Source organism: Nannospalax galili, unplaced genomic scaffold (genome assembly GCF_000622305.1).
Source record: "Nannospalax galili isolate Female #2095 unplaced genomic scaffold, S.galili_v1.0 scaffold138, whole genome shotgun sequence".
NCBI classification, from domain to species: Eukaryota; Metazoa; Chordata; class Mammalia; order Rodentia; family Spalacidae; genus Nannospalax; species Nannospalax galili.
This window is the reverse complement of record NW_008341333.1, coordinates 988,711-1,012,951: the sequence shown is the minus strand read 5'-3', so window position 1 is coordinate 1,012,951 and position 24,241 is coordinate 988,711. Positions and strand designations below refer to the sequence as shown.

General features: G+C 40.1%; 1 protein-coding gene and 1 non-coding gene across 3 annotated transcripts in view; both read left to right on the top strand.

The window, feature by feature from the left end:
* Ptcd3 (pentatricopeptide repeat domain 3) overlaps window positions 1–23,388 on the top strand; it is a 35,013-nt gene extending 11,625 nt beyond the window's left edge. For both annotated transcript variants that reach the window (XM_008836746.3, XM_029565195.1), the window contains 18 exons: window positions 1,622–1,745; window positions 3,638–3,753; window positions 6,369–6,424; window positions 7,018–7,105; window positions 8,303–8,363; window positions 8,614–8,699; window positions 9,390–9,534; window positions 10,538–10,585; window positions 14,711–14,800; window positions 15,302–15,330; window positions 16,229–16,335; window positions 18,549–18,627; window positions 18,728–18,818; window positions 19,380–19,465; window positions 20,537–20,685; window positions 21,909–21,950; window positions 22,321–22,479; window positions 22,870–23,388. In XM_008836746.3, the coding sequence (XP_008834968.1) occupies window positions 1,622–1,745; window positions 3,638–3,753; window positions 6,369–6,424; window positions 7,018–7,105; window positions 8,303–8,363; window positions 8,614–8,699; window positions 9,390–9,534; window positions 10,538–10,585; window positions 14,711–14,800; window positions 15,302–15,330; window positions 16,229–16,335; window positions 18,549–18,627; window positions 18,728–18,818; window positions 19,380–19,465; window positions 20,537–20,685; window positions 21,909–21,950; window positions 22,321–22,479; window positions 22,870–22,951 (1,638 nt within the window). In that variant the 3' untranslated portion in view covers window positions 22,952–23,388. The remainder of the gene's footprint in view (window positions 1–1,621; window positions 1,746–3,637; window positions 3,754–6,368; window positions 6,425–7,017; window positions 7,106–8,302; window positions 8,364–8,613; window positions 8,700–9,389; window positions 9,535–10,537; window positions 10,586–14,710; window positions 14,801–15,301; window positions 15,331–16,228; window positions 16,336–18,548; window positions 18,628–18,727; window positions 18,819–19,379; window positions 19,466–20,536; window positions 20,686–21,908; window positions 21,951–22,320; window positions 22,480–22,869) is intronic.
* LOC115071010 lies at window positions 21,412–21,548 on the top strand. The gene has a single exon (XR_003850109.1). It is a non-coding gene; the product is annotated as a small nucleolar RNA SNORD94 (small nucleolar RNA).
* Window positions 23,389–24,241: the final 853 nt, after the last annotated feature.

The window sequence follows — 24,241 nt, the reverse complement described above, 5'->3', positions numbered from 1 at the left end:
TTCCATGCTCATTTTCTCCTTTTATAGTTCACACCCCTCCACTTTGACTCACCCTTATACACCATTTGACATTTTTGTATATCTAGATTCCTCTTTGAACTTAGATGGCACTTCTGACTACCCTTTTGTTCTGTAGTCCTACAGTATTTATGTAGTGCTTGCTGAGCACTCACTGTGTTCAGTTTCCTCAGTAGAGTAGTGAGCAAAACAGATGAGTGGAAATACTAATCTCATGGCTCATTTTGTATACTGCCCTGCTTCCCGAAATTCACACTTTGACACAGCCATCCTGTTTTCATGTAGCAACTTCTGGTGATAGCCAGTGCACCTGCATAATAAAAATATTAAAGCCCTAAATTAGAACAGTGGCATCCACAGAATTATAGTATGTTGGCCCACACCACTTTTAAGGGGTGTTGGTTGTTCTTTTTGGTTTGGGTTTTTTGGGGGGATTTTTTTGAGACCGGATCTTTTTCTAGACCAGGTGACCTTGAACTCACAGTGATCTGCCTGCCTCTGCCTCCTAAGTATTTGGAGCATTTAGGCAGGTGCCACTGTGCGCCACTCCTGCTTTACGTTTTTGACCGAAGGTGGCCCTGTGCTCTATTGTTTGAAGCTTTCCAAGGGTCTCTTGCCTCTATAGTTGGTAGCACCATTTCACATTGTAGTATAATAATATCTCCATGCCAGTCTGTTTCCTTCTCTGTCTATCTCTCTGTCTCTCTGTCTCTGTCTCTCTCTCTCTCTCTCTCTCTCTCTCTCTCTCTCTCTCGTGTATGTGTGATTGGGGATGGAGCACAAAGCCTCATGTAAACTCTGTCACTAAGCTATACCCCTGCTCCTGACCACTGAGCCATCTCACCAACACCCCCCGACCCCCTTTCATTTTTAACCTCTGAATCCCTAGTGCCTAGGGTAAGATGATAAATCAATCCAAATGTATTTGAACAAATTTGCTGGTAAAGTAAAATCAGGGTACCTTGGTGGTATTGATCAGATGTTTTGAGGGTAACAGCACCCAGGAAAATGTTTTAGCTTTTAGAAACTTGATGTACTCTGTCACCATTAACCAAGATTGGACAGTAAAGGAAGAAGAGGAGATTTAACAGGAACAAATATGAAGGTGAACTTGAAGTAGAGACCCTCAGTTGGAAATGGAGTCTTCAGATATGAATTGAATCCTTTTTTTCTTTTTATTATTTTTATTTTATGTGTATGAGTGTATTGCCTGCATTTGTGTAAGTGTACCCATGCAGTATAATGCCCATGGAGGTCAGAAGAATGCTGGGAATCAAACCCAGGTCCTCTTGAAGAGCAGTTAGTGCTCTTAACCGCTGAGCCATCTCTCCAGCCCGTAATTCTTACGTTTGGGTGTTCTTCAATTCTTATTTAAGGCAGGAGATGGCTAAACAGGCTTTTTCAGGATGGAGAAGTTTATTGACTTTTTTTTGTTCTTGTCTAATTTTTTTTTAGACTCACTTAGATATTCATGCTAGTGTAAAAAAACGTGAATTGGAGCAGTGAAGTTTTATTTTGGTGTGTTGATTTGAAAAGCCTTGTCCTGCTTGGTTATCCTATTACCTTTGCTTGTTTATAGTAGTTTAATCATCTTGTTTTCTAGTGTTTAATGCCTGAGTGCTTTGAACCTCAGATTGAAGATAGAAGTGAAGCTGCCCTGAAGGAACGAATCAGACTGAGAAAAGTCAAAGCTTCTGTGGACCTGTTTGATCAACTCTTGCAAGCAGGTGACTCATGTCAAGTAAAGTCCCTCTAGGAATTTGGGACCATTTTGTATGATCTAGATAATTTTGAGTAGAAATTACAAGTACTCCTGTATTTACTTTCGTGGTGGCTATTTATACTTTGAGTAGTTTAATATGTAATTTATTTTCTGCTCTAGCTTCATATTAAAAATTATGGGTGAGGTAGAGTTTCTAGTTTGTTTCTTATGTTCTTGTCCTGTAGCACTGTTCTAGTTTGATCTCTGTTGCTATGATAAAACACAATGACCAAAAGCAAGCTGGTGTTGATTTGGCTTACAAGTTATAGTCTAGTCATGGAGGAAAGCCAGGGCAGGAACCTAGAGGCAGAAATTGAAGCAGAGACCGTGGAGGAACGCTGCTTATTGGCTTGCTTCCTGGTTTAACTCAGCTACCTTTCTTATACAGCCCTAACCCACCTTTCTGATGGCACTGTCCACAGTGGGCTGGACCTTTTATATCAATTAGCAAATGAGAAAATGCCCACAGGGCAGTCTGATGGAGGCAATTCCTCAATAGATTTTAGATCCCTCTTTCCAGGAGTTTTTACTTTATGTAAAGTTGGAGAAAAAAAAAAACTACCACAAGCACTGGTAAATTATGTTCCCATTCTTCCTTGGTTTCTGGTTTTTTAACCTTATGCATACTGATTGCAGTTTTGCTGTGCTTTTTAAGTATTGAGAAGACAGGACCCCATAAAACACAAATACTTTAAGAAGAAAGAATGCTGAACTGAGGTGGCAGACTTGGATATTGGTGTAGATCTGCCACACATTGTATAGCCTTGGAGCAGGTATATAATTTCTCAGAGCCTCTAATTACCATCTAGTTGTGCTTTGAATTAGATCTGGATGATCCTCCAGGAAATGTACATCATATAGCATGACTGATAAGTTACTGAAAGAATGTACATATGGTCATATCAAAGTCAGCTGTTTGAGTATTTGGAGTTCTGACTGCTGTTCAGTGAATTCGATAAAAATATACTTAATAGCAGGGCCTGTTTAAAAATCCTAGCACTTTGGAGGCAGGGACAAGCAGATCTTGGGGAGTTCTACACCAACCAGGGCTGCATAGTGAGACCCTGTCTTTACAGGACAAAAGTATACGAACACACATGGACACAATTGCTTAAAACTTTAAGAATTTTAGCATGTAGCCCACTAGCATCAGACATACAACACCAGATTTTGTACTCATGAGGTTATACTTCTGCTTATTGAACGTGGGCATTGAAATCTGCATTATAATAACACAGTTCTTACTGAGACAGGGTCTCGTGTAGCTCAATCTAGCCTCAAACTGTAGAGTCAAGGATAGCTTTGAACTCCTGGTCTTTCTGCCTCAGTCTCTTGAGTTCTAGAATTATAGGCATTGGCTTCCATGCCCAGCTTAATAAATATGTCTTCCACTTTTCTTTCTTTTGCTCTTTTCTCTGCTTTTAGTGACAACATGGAAACATAGTGTTTTGAGCAGTAGTTTTATTATCATTATTATTTATATTTGAGGTACTGGGAATCAAATGAATAAGTGTTTTATAGCTTCTACAATTAGGCAATTATACTAATAGTTGCAAGTATATTTTTAGTGAGGGCCTGAGTATAATAATTCTATATATTACTCAATGTATCTGGTCTAGGGTATTTAAGTGGAAATAGTTTATATAGTATGCGTTGTGCAGATGATAGTTAAAACTATGATAGTCATCTAAGAACATGTATGTCTAAAATAAGTAAGCATAGGATCAGACTTGGAAGTAGGTATCAGTTATACAGACAAGAAAGCTACTATTTATAGAAAAACTGAAAATTTTTAATCTAATGGGCTTTAGTTCTTGAATGTTTGAGGGCTTCTTTCTTTTCCTCTCCTAACTGTAGGAACCGCTGTCTCTCTTGAAACCACTAACAGTCTCTTGGATTTATTGTGTTACTATGGTGACCAAGAACCCCCAACTGATTATTATTTTCAACAAACTGAACAGTCAGAAGACTTGGTAAGAAAAAAAAAAAGTTTCAACTTTTTTTTTTTTTTTTTTTTTTTTTTTTTGGTCTTTTTGAGACAGGGTCTCCCTGTAGCCCCACCTGGCCTGGAACTCACTTTGTAGACCAGGGTGGCCTCGAACTCACAGAGATCCGCCTGCCTCTGCCTCCCAAGTACTGGGATTATAGGTGTGCGCCACCACGCCCAGCTTCTTTTTTAAATTTCTAAAATAAAAAATTTGTCAAGGGTTATGTGCCATGTGTCTAGAACTTGGCAGTTGTGAAGAGTGCCACATTAAATGGAGGTATACAGATTTTGCAGTGTGCTGTTTTCTACTGTGTCTGTGTATGTACACTCAGGAATAATACAGCTAGGTCAAATGGTGGTTATGTTTTTACTATTTTAAGGAACCGAATTGCTTTCCATAGTGTTCACACTAATTTATATTTCCACCTGCATTATATAAAAGTTTCTTTTGTATTCTCACCAGCATTTGTTGTTTATGACTGGAGTGAGGTAGAATCTTACTGTAGTTGTTTCTGTTTCCTTGATGACTAAAGATGGAACAATTATTGTTACTTCCCCTTTTGTCTTCATCTGCCATATATTTAGGCAAAGTTCTGACCAGAAAAGTTTGGGCCAGCCCTCTGTCATTATGATGACAGTGTGATATGTAATGGCCAAGGAAAGATTCCATGGTTTTGTCCCTGACCTCTTCTCTCAAAAGTCATACATTTGGGGCCACTGAGATAGCTCAGTGGGTAAAGGCACTTTCTATACAAGCCTAAGGATCTGATTTCAAACCCTAGAACCCATAAAAAGGAGGAAGGAAAGAATCAAACTCACCAAAGTTGTCCTCTGACCTCCGTATGTATATCATGGCACATAGAGTTCCATGCTCACACATCATACATACAGTACATTTTAAAAATTCAAGGGGCTGGAGAGATGGCTCAGTGATTAAGAACACTGGTTGTTCTTGCTGAAGACCTGGGATTGAATCCCAGCACCCACGTGGCACCTAATAACTGCCTATAACTCCAGTTCCAGGGGATCCGACAGCCTCTTCGGTCCGCCATGGGCGGGTGCCTTACCAACATGTAGGCAATACATGCATACACATAAAATAATAAATAAAATGGCCAGGCGTGGTGGCACTCGTCTTTAATCCCAGCACTTGGGAGGCAGAGGCAGGCAGATCTCTGTGAGTTCAAGGCCTGCCTGGTCTACATAGTGAGTTCCAGGCCAGGTAGGGCTACAGGGAGACCCTGTCTCAAAAAGACCAAAATAAATAAATAAATAAAATTTAAATAAAAGTTCATACATATGTGGATAGAGAAAGAGGAAGCATGCTTGGCTTGTACCACGTATTGCCTATAGGTAGAGTAGTAGCCTATGTCCAAGCTTAGGAGCTTCACTTCTACAGACAGATTGCAAGGAATCCTGTGTACCAAGTGAATAGAGGTATGTATATGACACTACTATTAAAGTGTGGATTTATACCTGTAATTGTAAAGATACTGAAAACAGTATAGAAATCCTGTAGTGGATAATCTGATTATGGTAAGAAAGTTGAGTAACCATTAGAGCATTGGTGTGGCTCTGATTGGTATAGAATATGTTTCACGTGAAAAAGAAAGTGTTGAATATCCATAATCTAAAATCTTCCAAATTTAATATCTGAAATGCTCCAAAAACTGGAGTTTTGATAACTTTTAAGTGGCGAAGCCCATCCCTTGCCTTATGTGATTATTTACATTCAAAACTCAAGCATGCAGAAGCTATTGTATGAAATTACCTTCATGTGTCTTTAAGTTTAATATGACAAATGAATTTCATGTTTGGAACTGTATGCCATCCCCAAAAGTGTTCCAAGATGGTGGTTATATGGGTTTTCTTCCTGGTTTTTATCCATTAAGCATGGATAATTTTTATACAGAGAAGCCTAAGCCTTCTAAAGTGCATAGGCAGTGAGAAACCTGGTGTTGCACAGCATGTTCTGAAGCCCCAGTTGGGCTGGCCCTCTATGCCCACCCCTCATTCCTGAAACATCAGGCTACTGAGGCCACATTGCTTTCTACAATGCCTGTCAAGCCACCCCCCCACCCCGCCTTTTTCCTGGTCTTTTTGAGACAGGGTCTCCCTGTAGCCCCTGCTGGCCAGGAACTCACCATGTAGACCAGACTGGCCTTGAACTCACAGAGATGCTCCTGCCTCTGCCTCCCTAGTGCTGGGATTAAAGTCATGTACCACCATGCCCAGCCAGGCCTCTCTTTTTTGCCTCTTTCCAGAAGCTTGTCTTCTCAGTAAGGACAGGATCTTAGTGTTTGAAAATCTTCTTTAGTTAGTGTTAAACACTTTAAGTGTATATCAGCTTCTCTTGTTTCACTCCTGTTGTGAGCAGTATTTTTCGTGGGTCAAGCCAGTTGTATAGTCTCTGTGTTGTTTTTTACTTTCAACCTTGTTTAAGAGCCAACTTTTGTTCTAACATTACTTTGGGTTTCTTTTTGCCTTTTGCTAGATCTGTATTTCCATTTTCTGAATTTCCTGTGCTTTTCTGATTTTAAGTAGTCTGTGAGCAAACAGACTTATTGTCTTACCTTTATTTCTTTTAATGGTCTATTCTAGGAAGAGGCCACAGAGGAAAGTAACCAAACATCCAAGACGAAGGCTGGTCTTTGGAAGTATGTTACATACTTAGATTAGACCCTTGTATTACGGGAATTTTTTATGGCACATGAAAAAATACATTGTCATTTCTGAAGGCGTCATCCTGTGGTAATCTAAAATAGAATTCGTTTTCATTGTGCAGAAGTATTCCATACTTGGTATTTGTTTTAAACCTTCCTTTTTTTAGTTCATTCAAGCTGAGTCTTGCTACGTACCCCAGCCTAGCTTCAGACTTGGAATCCTCCTGGCTCTGCTTTCCAGGGCCTGGGATTACAGGCCTGCACCACTGCTCCCTGGTCCTTTTTTCATAAGGTCTTTATGTCCTGTCAGACGTACATTTAATGTTTGACCTGGTTGTAATTTTTGTTGTTTTCCTTCCATTTTAGTTTCATTGGTAGTTCTACCTTGGGATATATATTCCTAATTCTGAAAGGTTTTTGTGGAGTTTTTTGGGGATTGGTTTGTTTTGGGGTTTTTTTGGTTTTTTTATTTATTTATTTTTTCTTTTTTTGAGTTAGGGTTTCCACATAGCCCTTCTGGCCTGAAACTTGCTGTATAGACCAGGCTGGCTTCATTCTCACAGAGATTTATATTCTGTTGTTTCTAGAGCACAAAACAATGCTGAGAGAATCTTTGCTCTAATGCCAGAGAAGAATGCTTATTCCTACTGCACAATGATCCAAGGAATGGTGAAGGTACATAGACACTATTTTTACCTTGAAGGTCCATTGAGTTGGTGTTTCTCAACTTCCCAAGTACAGGTGGTGGGCTGGAGAGATGGCATAGCCATTAAAGACTCAGGCTAACAACCAAAATGCCCAAGCACAGGTGGTGTAATGCTTGAGACCAAAAGTAGTGTTTCAGGTTTAGATTTAGAATGTCTTTGTGTATATGTTGTGATATTTGATAGATGAGGTCAAGTCTAAACATGATCTCTGTTGTTTCATATATGCTTCTTACACATCACATGAAAACAATTATATTTTTTTTGAGACAGGGTCTCACTTTGTAGCCCTGGCAGACCTAGAACTCACAGAGATCTGCTGCCTGACGGATGGGATTAAAGGCTTGCTCCACCATGCCCATCAAAAGCAATTCTCTTTTTTTTTTTTTTCTTGAGGCAGAGTCTAAAGTTGCCTAGACTGGCCTCAGGCTCACAATTCTCCCACCTCCTCCCTCAGCCTCCAGAATACTTTGGAATCACAGGCACCTACCACAGCACAGCATGAAGATCATTATGTAATATTTTTTTGTGGGCCTATGTTTTGTGACCTATTACATAGGTCAAGTTTAGAAATTTTAACTTAAGACTTTATGTGAGTTCTCAGAAAAAAATTGAGCTTAGCAGCGTTTCAGATTTTGGATTAGGAATGCTCAACCTGTATTAAAAGTTTGTGGGGTTTTTTTTTAATGCATGTGTATGCACTTCTGTGTGTGTATGTTACATGTGGGGGTGGTGCCCATGGAGGCTAGAAGAAGGCACCTGATCCCTTGAAGCTGGAGTTACAGGTGGTTGTGAGCCGCCTGATCTGGCTGCGAAGGTCTGAACTCGTCTTCATGATTGAGCAGTTGCAGTCTTAACTGCTGAGTCACCTCTCCAGCCTCTGTACTAGCATTTTGGATAAAAGGATCTGTTACAGGAAGCTTTCCTATATTTTAAGATGTTTCAGTCACCCTGGCTTCCTTTCAATAGATGTGATTAACATACTTCTGCCTCATCCTCACTGTGACAACTGAAAATGTTTCCAGACTTGTTCTGGTGTCTCCTCACTACACTAGACTATAAGCTCCTTATGAATGGGAGCTGCCTCTGTTTTATTTGCTCATGTTCCCAGCTGTGGAGCAATAGGTATGTAATGAAGGAATTTGATGTTTTCTTTTTTCCTCTCCAGCACCGAGCTCATGCGCAGGCATTGAAATTGTATACCGAGTTATTAAATAACAGACTTCGTGGTGAGTTTGAAGACTCCCCTATCTCCTGCCTCTTCTAACAGAAGTCAGTGAGATCTTTGAATCTTTCCTTGGTCATTGGCCCATATTTTGTCTTTTATGGCACTAGTGATTAAAATGGGAATACAGGTGCAGTTTTAAGGATTGTGGAGATGAGCCAAGAGACACAGAAGAATCACCTTTTTTTTCTAATTTAACTCAGCTGTTTTGAGGCAAATTTTCAATCTCAAGTTTTGTTAATTTCCTTTTACAGCTGATGTGTATACCTTCAATGCATTGATTGAAGCAAAAACATTTGTACTAAATGAGAAATTTGAGGAAAAGTGGAATAATATACTGGTAAGGAAATATCTTGATTGTTTCCCAGTAGGTTTTCACTAGAAAGATGGATGTAGAGGCAGCATTCCTTAAGCATCACTGGCAGTCAGTGCTTTTAGCAGCTGCTCACTGCCCTGCCAACAGCCCTGTAACACAGGCTTTTTCTGACCCATGAGAGGAAAAGGTTGGTTGACCAAAGACTTAGACTTCAGGAAGACTTGGGATACTTTACACGTAATTTGGATTTTTCCCCCCCAGGGGGGAAGGGGTTAATTTACAGTTGTAGAAGCCTGCAGTCTCCTCACATTCATCGAGTGGATCATAGGATTGGGGAGCTTTTCTAAAAGATTGGATCACTGGGCTTGCTTAGTAGCAAGCAGTTTTTTTCTTAGTGTTTTTCTTTTGTTTGTTTTCTTTTAGGTTTTTGTTTGTTCATTGTTTTGTTTTTTGAGAGTGGGTTTTACTGTAGAGCCTTGACTTACTGTATTGACCAGCTGTCTTTGAATGCACAGGCTCCACCCACCTCCGCCTCCCAAGTGTTGGGATTAAAGTCATGGGGCCACCATGTCAGACTGTTTGTTTTTTAAAGCGGGTAGTTACCAAATACCTTGGGATCTCTTGACTAATCCGTTTCAGACTGCCTGTGGTTTGAAACACTTTTTGACAAATTACCCTATAATAAAAATTATTTCCTGCTTTGGATTCACCCAGGATCTGCTGAAACATATGGTTGCACAGAATGTTAAACCAAATCTGCAGACTTTTAATGCCATGCTGAAATTTCTCCGGAAATTTTATTCACTTGGAAGATTGCCAGCCTTGCAGACTTTACGTGAAATGAAATCCATTGGAATAGGTAAGGGTGTGTCTGGAGCCCTCATAGAATAAGAGACTGCGCTGCCCACTGGTCTCAACCACAAAAGCTAGAAGTATCTAAGCCGGGCATGGTGGTACACACCTTTAATCCCAGCACTCTGGAGGCAGAGGCAGGCGGATCTTTGTGAGCTCAAAGCCAGCCTGGTCCACATAGCAGAGGTCCAGGCCAGCTTGGGCTACGGGGAGACCCTGTCTGAAAAAGACCTTCTGTCACATTTAACTGTTCATTTGACCCTTTTTATCCACTGATTCAACCACAGATCAACAGTTCTGCAAAAAATAGATCTAAATATGTAGACCTTTTTGGTCATTATTCCCTAAACAATTCTAGAACTATTTGCACAGCATTTATGTTGTGATAGATGTTGCAGGTGATCTAGAAATGATTTGGGGGGGTGGACAAAAGAAATGATTTGAAGTTATCAAATACTACGTGCCATTTTATTTAAGTTACTTGAGCATCAGAATGGGATTCTAGCTTCAGTTCCCCACAGATACCAAGGGATGAGTACATGATGATGAAAGTGCCTTTATTAACTGTTTACAGTTACTTTTACAGTGAATTTAACATTTAAAATCTTTCTGTAGATGTCTTAATTCTGAAGGGAATTGCCTTCTTAACTAGTTTTAGATTCCAGAATAGTTTTTAGCATAATTAGGAATTCTAACACAAATTATGTGCTAGTGTATTATGGCTATTTCAGTAATTACTTAGTTGAAGATTGGTTGGAAATTAATTTACTTTATTTTGCTTTACTGTTGTCAGTGATGAATTACATTAATACTAAGTATAAAGTAATGTTGTCTTGACAGCAGACATATATGTGTGTCTATATATGAATAGATGATATAATAATGTCTTCAGAAGAATAGAAATATGTCTTTTGGGTAAGTATTACTATTGTGCCCGATTGAGTTTTATTTTGGATAGCTATGTTTTTACTCTATTTTTCTGTTTTTTTCTTTCTACCTGGTAATTTGAGAACCCTCACTTGCAACATACCATCATATTATTCAGCTGTTTTATCAAGGTATGTGTAACCTTACATTAATTTATATGGAAAAGTGGCCTGTATGAAGTTTATGTAATTAATTGTTGAAGTATTTTCTCCACATAGTGAATTAAGAACAGAGAATTCAGCCAGGCATGGTGTTGCCTGCCTATAATTGTAGTACCAGTACTTAAGAAGCTAAGGCAGAAGAATCAAAGGTTAGAGGCATGTAAGACCATGTTCCGTCCTCCTTCAAAAAATAGTAATATTTACAGTTCTGGTTATTCTTGAGGGTAGGGTATTAACCTTATTGTGATATATAAACTGGGTGAGGGCTACAAAATATACTAACATTCTTAAAATAAGAAGAGGAATGGATAGGATATATTTTAGTTTAGGGTTCCTTTTGGTCTCTAGAGCTGTACTACAAAATATGATGACCATCTAGTCATATATAATTAGATTTTATATAAAAAAACAATTGTGACATTAGGGTTCAGCATCCATGTATGGTTAGTGACTTGTGTATTCAGTGGTTCAAGTATAGAACATTTCTCTTTCCAGAGAGTTGGTGAGCATTATTGCTCCAGAAGAAAGTTTGGGCCCTTTAAGAGGACCTTAAAATTCATTTAGCACCTTGGAAAATTGTTCTATGTAATGGATTTTGGGGTGAAACATGCCTGATGAGCTAGATACCTACCAAATAATACTGTTGGATGCAGTAATGAAATGTCTTATGTAGAATGCCTTGTACCATACCTGGAAAGCACATAGTGGGCATTCAAGAATCTTTTGTGGGGCTGGAGAGATGGCTCAGCAGTTAAGAGCCCTGGCTACTATTTCACCATCTGGAACTCCAGTTCTGGGGGGTTTAATACCCTCTTCTGGCCTCCATGAGCATTGCATGATATGGGTATACTTAACATGCAGGCCAAACACTCATACACATAAAAAAAATAAATAATAATTCTTTTAAAAAGAAAACTAATTTTTTGAGTCCTATTTGTCCCTCAGAGAAAACGCCGTTTAGTTCTGAAGTAACAGTTCTAATCTGTCCTTCCTATGATAGGCTTTACAAAAGCAACAAAAGTTAGTAAAGGTGTTTCCCACCAAGTCTGGTCACCTGAGTTTGATCCCCAAGACCCACATGATGTAAGGAGAGAACTAACTCCTGCAAAATTGTTCTCTGACCTCTATACCCCCCCGATGCACAGAATTTTAAAAAGCAGACCAGAAAGAAACCCGATGTTTCAGTTGTAGGTCTAATTTCACAAAGTCTGCATTCTCACCTGTAGGTAACTTTTTTGTTTATTTTTTGTTTTTCTTTGTCTGGAGGAAAAAAAGCATACAGGTAACTGACTTCATCTTGGCAACAGAAATAATTGCCATGATAATTGTATACTCTTAAATTTTCATGATGGGATTGTGAGATTAAGAAGAATCTAGTGTTTCTGAATTGTAAATCTGTTTCTTTCTTCTGTGGCATTTTTTTGTTTATTGTTTGACAGATTCGTACATTCATGTAATGAATTTCAGTCATTTTAACACTCCAGCCCCCTCCCCTCCAGGACATTCCTTTTCATTCCTCTCCAGCTGGAAGAGGCAGTCGTGAATGGATTCCTGTGAGTTCCAGACCAGGCTGGTCTACATAGTGAGACTGCCTCCAAAAAAAGAGGAGAGACTTTAAAATAATGAACTATATATAAAATAGAATGTTATGTAAGTAATAAAATAGAGAATGTTAAATGGAAATTATAAGTTATACTACACAATTATATTATGACCATACACAATAATAGGTTTCATTATGACATGCCACACAAGTATATGGTGAACTTTGTTCATATTAACCTTTGTCCTTTCTTTTGGAAAAAGGGGGTGGGGCAGGACTTTTTTTACATTTATTAATTTTGTATGTGTAATGGATGCAAGAATGCCAGAGCTCACACGTGGAGGTTAGGACAAATTGCAGGAATTAGTTCATTCTTTCCACCATGTGGATTCTGGAAATCAAACTCAGACTTGGGCACCAAGTACCTTTACCCACTGAACCATCTTGCCATCTCCCACATTGCCTGGTGTTTTTCATTCTTCTGTCTACCCTCCTGTCCTTTCCTCCTACCTACAGTGGCTCCCTTCTACTTTCACATCGTACATATAAATATGTATGCATGTATAGTGTGTTTATAATCTCTGTTTTGTTTATGAGAGAAAACATGCAATATTTGAATGTGTCTTAATTTTGTTTAACATGTTCTGTCCATTTTCCTGCAAATGACTTAATGTTGTTCTAGAATGAAACTCCATCATGTATACCAGGCATGGTGGTGCTTGCCTCTAATCTCAGAACTTCATTGACTGAGACAAGAGGATCAGAACTTGAATGAGGTCATCTTGGCTACAGAGCTCCAGGCCAGCCAGGGCTACATGAGTGGACTTTTGTCTCAAAAAAAAAGAAAAGGTTTGAGGATAGCTCAGTCAGTAAAGTGCTCTTTATGCAAACATGAGGATTAGAGTTTGATCCCCAGAAACTATGTCAAAAAGACAGGCCTGGGGCTGGAAAAATGGCTTAACAGTTAAGAGCATGTGCTGCCCAGAGTGGTATAGCTGGGTAGTATGGCAGTTATATTTTCTTTTTTAAGAACTTCTCCCTTGGTTCCATAATGACTTACTAGTTTATATTCCCATCAGCAACATGAAAGGATTCCTGTTTCTCTGCATCCTCACCAGCATATGATGGCTAAGGGTGCTAAGCAGTTCTTCATTTACTTATGGCCCATTTATACTATGATGATAACTGTCCATTTGAGTCCTTCTAGTTATTAATCCCCCATCCAGTGTAATGCCTGCAAAGATTGTGTCCCATCCTGTTGAGCATCTCTTCTCTGTAAATTGTTCCCTTTGCTGTGCAGATGCTTTTGCTCAGTGCAAACTTATTTGACAATTCTTGTTGTTATAAACTGGGATATTGTCCTTTTTGAAAGGTCCTGGGATACAACTATGTTTTGAAGTGTTTTCTCTATGGTTTCTCCTAGAAGCTTCAGTTTTAGGTCTTGCAGTCTTTAACCCATTTTCAATTGATTATTTTATGAGATGAGAGAGGCTTTGGTTTGATTCTTTTTCTTTCAAAATTTTATTATTTTTAGTTTTTGTATATATGAGTGTATTGCCTGCATGTATGTAAGTGCACTCATGTTGTGCAATGCCTGCGGAGGTCAGAAGAGGGTGTCAGATTCCCCTGGAACTGGATTTATGTGTGGTCAGTTGTTGGCCGCCATGTGGGTGCTGGGAGTTGAACCTGAGTCCTCTGCAAGAGCAGTCAAGTGTTCTTAACCACTGAGCCATCTGTCCAGCCCGTGATTCTTATACGTACAGAAATCCAGTTTTCCCCTTTTTTAAAAGAGGCTGTCTTCAATATTTCCTGAACCTTGCTGGCATAAATTTATTATGGAATCCTCTGTTCTGTTCCATTTTATTGTTCTACATACATGTCTTTTTTACTAGTTAAAGGCGATTTTTATTTTTTTTTAGCCTGTTTGGCTGCCTTTTTTCTATTTTGAGGCCTTATTGTCTTACTGTGTAGCACAGAATTTCCTAAACTTGCTATATGGCCCAAGCAACCTCCAGTATATGATCCTCCTACCTTAGTGCTGAATTAATAAGCATATGCTACCTGCCTTAGCTTCCCAGTGGTGGGATTAATAACTTGCACTGTTGTGGCTGGCTCAAGGGATTTCTAAGAACTGCCTCCACCCACTAATTTGATGGTTTGTTTTTCTTGGCCTTTTCATCTGATTCTACTTAAAAGGATCACAAATGATTGCCAACAGATAGCATTATTTTTCCTAAATATGTTGGGGGAAGGTACTAATATTTGCCCCACTCCAAAGAAATTTGAGCTTATGAAGAGACTAAGAAGGAGGGGTAAAGTCTTACTGGAGCATAAGGACAGAGCCCTATGATTGCTGTAAATTTTACAAAGACTTGTGCTCTAGGGTACATTGCTTCCTTTAGTAAGCATTTGTTCCTACTCAACTCTATGTCAGTCTTAGGCTAACAATGGAAGCAATAAATAGGAGGCCTTTGGAACAGGGCTCTGAGGTTGGTTGGTGGTAGAAATGGACTCCTGGAAAAAAGCTATTTACTTTCTAACTGTTTTTGCAGGTAGCTATGCAAAAATGCCATCCTTCATCATATATGATATAATGAATGAATTGGCAGGAAAGAAGTTTACTCCCAAGGACCTGGATGATGGTATGTACAGCAATTGCTTCTGCTTTTCTGCATGAGTGCCAGTAGAGGCCTTGTGTTGAAGATAAGTTGAATGAGTAATAGCTGGGTTGGTTATTAATAGAAAGCCAAAATGTCTCTAGTGCACTGTTACATACTTCCTATTTTGTGTTTTTTTTTTTTTTTCCTTTAGCTTTATCTTGCATGTGACCTATTGGTTGCCAGTATTTTTCTTTTTAAATTTTTACTATATTTTATGTTTATGAGTGTTTTGCCTAGATGTATGTTAAATGCCCCATGTGCATGCAGTGCCTGCAGAGGCCAGAAGATGGCATCAGATCCCTTAGAACTGGACTTGTGGACAGTTTTTAACTGCCATGTGGGTGCTGGGAACCCATCCCAGGTCCTCTGTAAGAGCAGCCACCTGCTGAGCCACCTTTCCAGCTTCCCAGGATTTTTCTTAGTGGTATTGATTTGAAAGTATATTGTATCCATTGCAATCAAATCTCTTGTGAACTTTTTCAGATAAGTTTTTTCAGTCAGCCATGAATGTGGTAAGTACTGTTTCTTTCTTATTTTCATTACTTCAAAGAAGGTTCATGTCTATTTTCTAACTTTATCTGTAGCTGGGGGGCTCTCTCATGTTCTTTGACTTCTTACCCCTTCTGTTCATGTCTTTGCTTCTACTTTTCTTCTTTCTCTAAAATTTATACTTTTCAAATCATATATCTATTCTTTATTTTATTGCTTTCTTTCACGTCTCTATTTAGAAAAGCTTTCAGAATAATTCATATTTACCTATGAACTTTGTAAAGTATAGATTATTTTGCTTTTCCATTTTATGTTCATCATAGAAATTTCCCATGGCTTTAGAATTAGTGCATTGTGTTGCCTCAGGATGATTGTATGGACAGCTTAGAGTGTATCCTCTGGGAATTTTCATCTGAGTGCTCATATATGGGTGCTCGGAGACAACACTCTGGGAGTGTATTTCTTGACAGTGACAGTATTTCATAGGAGAGGAGAGCTAACAATTTCAGGGCTAGTTCTTGGAACTGTTTCACAAGGGTTTTGTTGGTACAGTGATAGAATTGCTAAACCAAAATAATTTGAGGTGGGGGTTCTTTTTGAGACAGGGTCTCCCGGCAGCCCCAGCTGGCATGGAACTACTCACTATGTAGACCATACCTGGCCTTGAACCAGAGAAATCTGTTGGCCTCTGCTTCCTGACGGCTGAGATTAAAGGCGGGCGCCACCATACCTGGTCCCAAAATAAATTTTTATAAATTTCACAAGCCTGTTTATTCCTCTCCCCCAATTTCTTACAACTTTTTGCTATCAATAAATTGAATCTCTCATAAATATTCATGTGAAGAAATATATACTTTTTTCTTTATGTTTTGAGTCACTGTTTAGTTTACAAACAGAGTAATACTATGTGCACATTTTCAGTGTTCCTCTCTCAGAGACCTAGAGCTTGCTTACCAAGTACATAATCTTCTAAACACGGGAGACAACCGGAAATTCATAGGACGTGATTTTCGGCGTAATTTCTATTAGTAAGTGTGTTGGAAATATATACTTTTACTTTACTGTGTTTTTTTTAAAATATTTAATTTGTATCTGTGTGTCTGTGTGTATATGACCGTGCATGTACACAAAGGCCAGAAGAGGGCATCAGGTGTCCACTATCACTCTCTGCCTGTTTCTGAGGCAGGATCTCTTTCTGAACCTGGCCTTGCCTATCAGCTAGGATGGAAGCCACCAAGCCCAGTGAGCGTCTTGTCTGTGGTGCCTCTGAACTAGTTACAGGCATTTGTGAGGAATGCTGGTTTATTTTGTGGCTGCTGGGATCCAACCTTCAGCCCTCATCATTTTATAGCAAACTCTTAATCAATGAGCCATCTCTCCAGCACCCCCCTTTTCATTAGTTACTAGATTCTGCAATGGAAGGGTTTTTTTGTTTGTCTTTTGATCTTTTTTGAGACACGGTCTCCCAACTATTTTTTGAGCAGTTTTGTTTATTTTGAGTTTTGTGGTTTTGGTTGTTGGTAGTTTTTCTTTTTTCTAAGATTTATTTTATTAATTTATTTATTTTTGGTCTTTTTGAGACAGGGTCTCCCTAGCTGTAGCTGGCCTGGAACTGACTTTGTAGACCAGGCTGGCCTCAGACTCGAAGAGAGTCTCCTGCCTCTGCCTCCAGAGTGCTGGGGTTAAAGGTATGCACCACCACGCCTGGCTTTACTGGAGGATCTTAATGACTATCTCAGCACTAGTTTTAGGCCACATACCTGTTTCTTAATAGTTCATATAATTGAGGTCTTAGAAATTATAAGCACTGGGACTGAAGAGATGGTTCAGTGGGTACAGTGCTTGCTATATAAGCATGAGGTACTGAGTTTGAGTCCCCCTCACCTACTGGTGACCTGTGTCTAATTCCAGCACAGGGTGGGAAGTAGAAATAGGCTTGCTGGCCAGTCATGGCTAAGCCCAGTGAAGAAGCGCTTCCTTCAAAAAATAAGATAGAGTTGAGTGTGGTGGCACATGGCTTTAATGGCATTCAGGAGGCTCTGAGAGATTGACGCCTGCACAGCAAGTTTCAGGCAAGCTGTGGTTACTGTGAGACCATGTCTCCAAAAAATGAGAAAAGATGGAGAACCCAGTATGGTGCTGTGCACCTTTAATCCCAGTGCTTGAGAGGCAGAAGCAGAGGGTCTTTTGAGTTTGAGGGCAGTCAGGGCTACATAGTGAGTGCCTGGACAGAGAAGTGGGGGAGGGGGGAGATAGATGAATGGATGGATGGAGAAACAACTGAGGACATCCTGACACCAGTCCCTGGTTTTCACACATACCTGCACGAGCAAGCAAACCTGCACACACAAAAGTTAAAAAGCCATGGTAAAACCGGGCATGGTGACACACCCCTTTAATCCTAATACTTGGGAAGCAGAGACAGGTGGATCTCTGAGATCAAGGGCAGCCTGGGGTAACAGGAGACCCTGTCTCAAAACAAAAAAGCTATGGTAGAATTGCCAGTCTTTGTGTATGTTTTGAGATTTTATTTATTTTTGGCCTTTTGAGACAGGGTCTCTCTGTAGCCCCAGCTGGCCTGGAACTCCCTATATAGACTAGTCTGGCTTTGAACTCACAGATATCTGCCTGCCCCTGCCTCCTGAGTGCTGGAATTAAAGGCATGCACCACTATGCCCAGCTATGAGATTTTAATTTTCTTTATTACACTTAATGCCTTTTGTGTGTGAGGATTGTTTTCTATGTGTCTAAGTCCTTGATTTGTAGCTGAGTAGTTTTAATAGGAACGCTTTATTAGGTAACTGCTTGCCAGCATCTGAGAGTATAGGAGATAAACCTAAATCGCCAGTTGAGCATCAAAAGATTTTAGTTGGAAGGTTAAGCACAGTTAGCACTCCTTGGTCAAGCATTGACCTTTGTAACTTGAAATTAGAAGTTTTCGTGTTATTATTGTTGTCTGTATGCATGTATGTATGCTGTGATATGCTTGTAAGTGCAAGAGTGTCACATCACGAGTGAGGGGGCCAGAAAACGTCTTGGAGTAGTCTCTGCTTTCATCTTTACATGGATTCTGTGGGTTAAACTCAGGATGCCAATTTTGTTCTGAGCTATTGCACTGGCCTGAAATCGTAAATATTTATAATCTCTGCATGATAAACTAGTAATAAACTGAAATTGCACTAATCATACCTTATTTTTGCACATACAGATTTTGAACTAAACATGCTTTTTCTCTCCACAGTTCAAAGTTTTTCAAATTGATTTGTTTAATGGAACAAATTGATGTTACCTTAAAGTGGTATAAGGACCTAATACCTTCAGTAAGATGATTCATTACTTGTCTTTTATCTTTGTAGATGAATATGTGGGTGTCTTTCCTGATAAATGCTTTAAAATTACGTTTCTATTTCTCTTAATCAGGTATTCCTTCCCAACTCCCAAGTATTGATAGATCTTCTCCAAGCCTTGGATGTAGCCAATCGATTAGAACTGATTCCTCAGATTTGGAAAGGTCAGTGTTGGTTTTGTGTCCAAATGCATCTTACTTCAGTGACTACATTTTGATTAACACAATTAGCATGAATTAACATGGCAGATCCTAATTCCTTAATGGTGGTCTCCTACCTTAAAGCCTGTGGCCCTCTCTTAGCATCGTAGATGGTTTTGGTTCAGTAAGAACCAATGGCAATGCTAATTATGTTTATACGTATAAGTTTTTGCCTGCATGTATCTAAGTACGCCTGTGCATACAAAGCCTGCAGAGGCCAGAAGAAGGCGTCAGATCATCTAGAACTGGAGTTATTGATGGGTGTTAGCTGCCATGTGGGTGCTGGAAACCGAACCCCAGTCCTCTGCATGAGCAGCCAGTGCTCTTAACAATGAGCCATCTCTCCAGCCCCTTCACTGCTCTTAACTCTGGATCTCCTACTGTTTTTCTGGAATCCTGGGATAAACCAGAACAGATATCAGCAACTTACTTGTTCACTCACCAAAAGATAAGAGTAAACAATGGATAAAGGCCAGCCAAGTGTTTTACATTTTGGTGATCAGCATTATTTTCTTTTGCTTTAAGATAGTAAAGAATACGGTCACGCTTTTCGTAATGCTCTAAGAGAAGAAATCTTGATGCTCATGGCCAGGGATAAGCACCCACCACAGGTAGGGCTGTCTTGAAGCTCAAGTTTCATGGTCCTCATTAGATGTGTACTTGCTGATTTGTTTTTCTTTTTTTTCTAATATTGAAGCCCCTTTAAGAGTAGTTTCCCTGGTTTTATCCATCATCATGGAATATTCTGGCATGCAAATCCAGTTTTAGGGTGTACATGTATTACTGTTATCAGAATACCATTATTAGAGTTAGCCTCATTCTTGTAGTCCAAAGCAGAGAACAGGAAAATTCCTCTCCTGACAATGAAAGGCAGAGTTCTTTATTTTTAATGTTTATATCAGTGTTCTATCTGCATGTTCGTATGAGCTCTGTGGGTGTGCCTGGTACCTGTAGAGGCCCGAAGAGGGTATCAGATCCCCTCGAACTGGAGTCAGCTAGTTTTGACTCACTGTGTTGGTACTGGGAACTGAACCTAAGTCCTGCAAGAACAGTCAGTGCTCTTAACTGCTGAGTCGTCTCTCCAGACCATAGCTTATTTTTAAAAGGAAGAAATTTCCAAGGGCTGGAGAGATGATGTCAACAGTTAAAAAGTGCTTGCTCCTCTTCCAGGGTACCACTTTGGTTCCCAGCACCTTTATCAGGTGGTTCACAATCATAGCTCCAGGGAATCCAGTGCTTCTGGTCCCATGGGCGCCTCTACTCATATATACACTCACACACACCCCTAAAATTAAAAAATAATTTTAAAATCTTTTTATTTTTAATTCCATCTAAAAAAGATTCAGAGCCTGCCATGTGGCCTGGTGGGTAAAAGGCACTTACTGCCAAGTTTGACAACTTACATTTGTTCCTGAGCCCTACCTGGTAGAAGAAGAAAACCAACTCCAAGTTGTATTCTGACCTCCCCAGGTAGCCTGTGGCATGCACACATATACACACATACTCAAATAATTTAAGTCTTTAGAGAAAACTCAGCTTTGAAACATATAGCTAATCTCATTATTCCAGGACAGGTCTCTGCTGCTTTTCTGTATTTCTTGTGTGTTGGTACATGTGATAGTCTCTTGATTTTAAATTCCTGTCAGACTGGTTAGGCAGTTCTGACTTTTAGAGCCTCTCAGCTTCAGGTGGCTTTTGCCGACTGTGCTGCTGATATCAAATCCACGTATGAAACCCACGATGCCAGGCAAACTGCTCCTGATTGGTCAGCCAACTCTCTGAACTGTACAGCTGTCCTCTTCTTAAGAGGTGGCAGAACCCAGGAAGCCTGGTGAGTAATAGATCACAAGTCAAGATAAAATATTTATACTTAATTTGAAACATTTACCCAGGTCCATAGGTAAATGTTATCTTATTTGTCTTAGAGATAGTCTATAAGGAACCAGACCAGAAAACACATTTTTATGAGAACTTGTAAATACCACTGAAAAGCAAACTTTAGGAAGAAGGCTAATATGAAGCTAGTATTTGAAAAGAGGGTGTTGTTCAGATGGTCTGAGAATTATGGATGGATGGATGGATGGATGGATGGATGGATGGATGGATGTGCTTTTATAGATCACTGGCTAAGTATGTATGTATTGAGTATTTAGCCTACATGTGCACCACCTGTATGCAATGCCTGAGGCCAGAAGAGGGCATTGGAGCTCCTGAAACTGGAGTTAAGGATGGTTGTTATGAGCCACATGTATGTTAGGAACTGAACCTAGGTCTTCTGCAAGAGCAGCCAGTGCTCTTAACCACTGAGCCATTTCTTCAGTCCCTGCAACTAGCATTTTGAACACGATCTCAATAAGAGCCCATCTTGGGTTTGTGCCACTTGTGACATTGATTAGAATATCTACTGCCAGTCCAAAAATGTACTTGTTAACTCTCTAGGAAAAGATGCCTCAACTACTCATTGAAATTTGGCTCATTGACACTCAACCTGCTAGCACCTGTGATGTCTGTTACAAAAGCCTTTTATTTGCATCAGATAGGTTTCACACACCTGAATCAGGCTGTGATGATTGGCGCAGGGGTACGGACCTCAGCTGAGTCATGGGAGCTGAATGTATGTGTTTTGCCTTTGCTTTGCATGTGGCAAGCTGATGGCATTCACATATATGAGACTGTTGCCTTAATCTGAGCCTATTCTTCATAGTGGAGTTTTAAGACAGACTGACCCATGCCTTGTGTCATACCGCTCTTCCACCTACACTAAAGTATGGGAATAACCCTTCTCTGGTGGACAACTGACAAGACCAGAAGTTCTCAGAATTAGGCACATCTCAGCTTTACCTATGGAGGTTGTAACATAGATGTGTAGTTTGTGGAGCTGATTCTCATATACCAAGACTGTGTACCAGTGGTGCCCTCAGGTGTCTCTTTAAGAATTTTCCAGATGGTTTAGAATAAAGGAACACTTAGTCTCTGCATCTGAGAGGAGAATAAGTTTCTCTGGTTGTCTTTTGTTTTTGAGTTTGTAGTTAACTTCCATTTTCTTTTCCACAGGCGAATGTTGGAGCTTTTCAGAAAGCATAATAAGATCCCTAGGTAAGTTGAAACCAACAGGTGTCACCTGATACAGGGTAGACTTAGCTACATGGGCTTTGACTCTTAGGTGGATGCTTGGAATTTCTTCATGTACCTAAACCAGTGCATTTGGGAACTCTGGTTAGGCACGGAAGAAGTCTATCTCCTACCATCAAGGGTATCATGAGACAATTTTTTGTCTGCTCAGTGATCCCATTTTGGGGTTAAATTAAATGTTTGTTTTCTTTGACTCTCTTAGGCTTCCTGTAACTTGCATCCAAAGCTATCAAGGATTTGATTAATGAGCATATTCTGAACCTTGCCAGTAGACCTTTGACTAATAGGGTTAAATTCTACTAGGGACTGTTCACATTTTGCCTTTCTTTTACAGAAATGAGTTACTAAATGAGTTTATGGACATTGCAAAAGCATCCAGTAGTCCCGCTCAGGCCATTGTGGTTGTGAAGTTGGCAAGTGCCTTTAGCTTGTCCAACTATGAGAGGCTTGCCCAAAGAGTAAGCACGGATTTTGTAATCGACCCAAAAGAAAAGTAAGTGGAGTATACCTTAGAGTGAACCATTTTCCCATCTGCCTCTTTAGATGTTAGTTAATAGCTTGCTTTCTTCTGTATTTCCTTCTTACCATACAAAAGGTCAGGTATGAGCTGGGTATGGCAGTGCATACCTTTAATCCAGGACTCTGAAGGTAGATGCCAACAGATCACCAGGCCAGTCAAGGGTTACATAGTGAGTGTCTCAAAAAAAAAAAAGAGTCAGGTTTGGTTACTTAATGGTAATTTCATTTGTCCTATAAGTCACGGAGCCTGTACATTGGGCTGTTGGAACTTTTTCCCTTGTTCTCAGAACAGTTAAGTGCAGTTTTAGGATCCCTTTTCCTGGCCTCTGTTGAGCAGCTCTATGATAACTTCTTTTTCTTAAAGAGAAGCCTTGGGTAACCTGACTGCACTGAATAAGGACAGCAATGCTGACAGCGGCAGTGACAGTGACATCGACATCAATTAGAGAAGATAAGTGAGAGCTGGCTCACTGTAGCTGCTGGAGTATTCGCCAGTGATCAGAGGAAGTGCTGGGGGGTAATGTGAGCTCAGCAGCATGGCAGCAGCCTGGCACGTGAAGGCCCTGGAGTTCATCCGAGCAACTGTACCTCAAGAGATACAGATCTGTCTGGTTCGTCGCTGTGCAGCAAATTGATACCGTACTGATGTTAGATTAAGCTCTCCACTCTATCAGCGCACTACTAAAGGTTTATGCAGCAGCACTGCAGTTTCTTTTCTTCAGAGGTCTGTGGCTCTTGGAGAACAAGCCCTACACACCGGCGGTGTTCGCAGGCCTACTTCCTTCCACTGAAACCCATCTGTGTAGTGCTCACTGGCCCTTATTGGCCTTAGAGACAAGACTATAAATGGTTTTCATACAATTAAATCATAATTGCTGTTGGATCAATTGTATCCCAATTTTGGGAGTACTTCGATATGTATAATTGTCTTAAAACTGATTAAACTGGAAACAAGCAGATTACTGTTTTTAGGCTGCATAACTGGTAAAATGAAGACCAAATACATACAGCAGTATACACGTGTATTATGTTTCTATTTTAAAAATTTGAATACAAGCCAGACGTGGTGGTGCATGCCTTTAATCCCAGCACTTGGGAGGCAGAGGTAGGCGGATTTTTGTGAGTTCAAGGCCAGCCTGGTCTACATAATGAATTCCAGGCCAGCTGGGGCTACAGGGAGACCCTGTCTCAAAACAAAAATAGTAATAAAAATAAAAATTTGAATACAGACTTTGTCTTTCGTGTGTGCATCTTCCTGTGGAGGCTAGAGGTCAATGTCAAGTTGGCTTCTCTACACTTTTTTTTTTTTTTTTCATCTTTTTGAGACCCAGTCTCCCCGTAGCCCCAGCTGCCCTGGAACTCACTGTGTAGACCAGGCTGGCCTTGAACTCACAGAGATCCATTTGCCTCTGCCCCGAGTGCTGGGACTAAAGGCATGCACCACCACACCTTTTATTTTTTGAGATGGTCTCTCACTGAACCTGGGGATGGCTGTTGCACCTAGGCTGGTTGGCCAGTGAGCCCTGGGATCCATCTTTCTTTACCTTCCTAGCAGTGGGATTCCAGGCTACTGCCTGGCTTTTTACACACATGGACACTTGGGGAATCTGAGTTGATGTCCCCACGTCCACTTAGCAAGTAAAGCATCTCAGCCCCAGCTTTGCCATCATAGCTGTAAACCCAAGAATGTTTTAGGAATGGGAGTGGTATCCCTCTTGCCCAGCACATGAAGACCT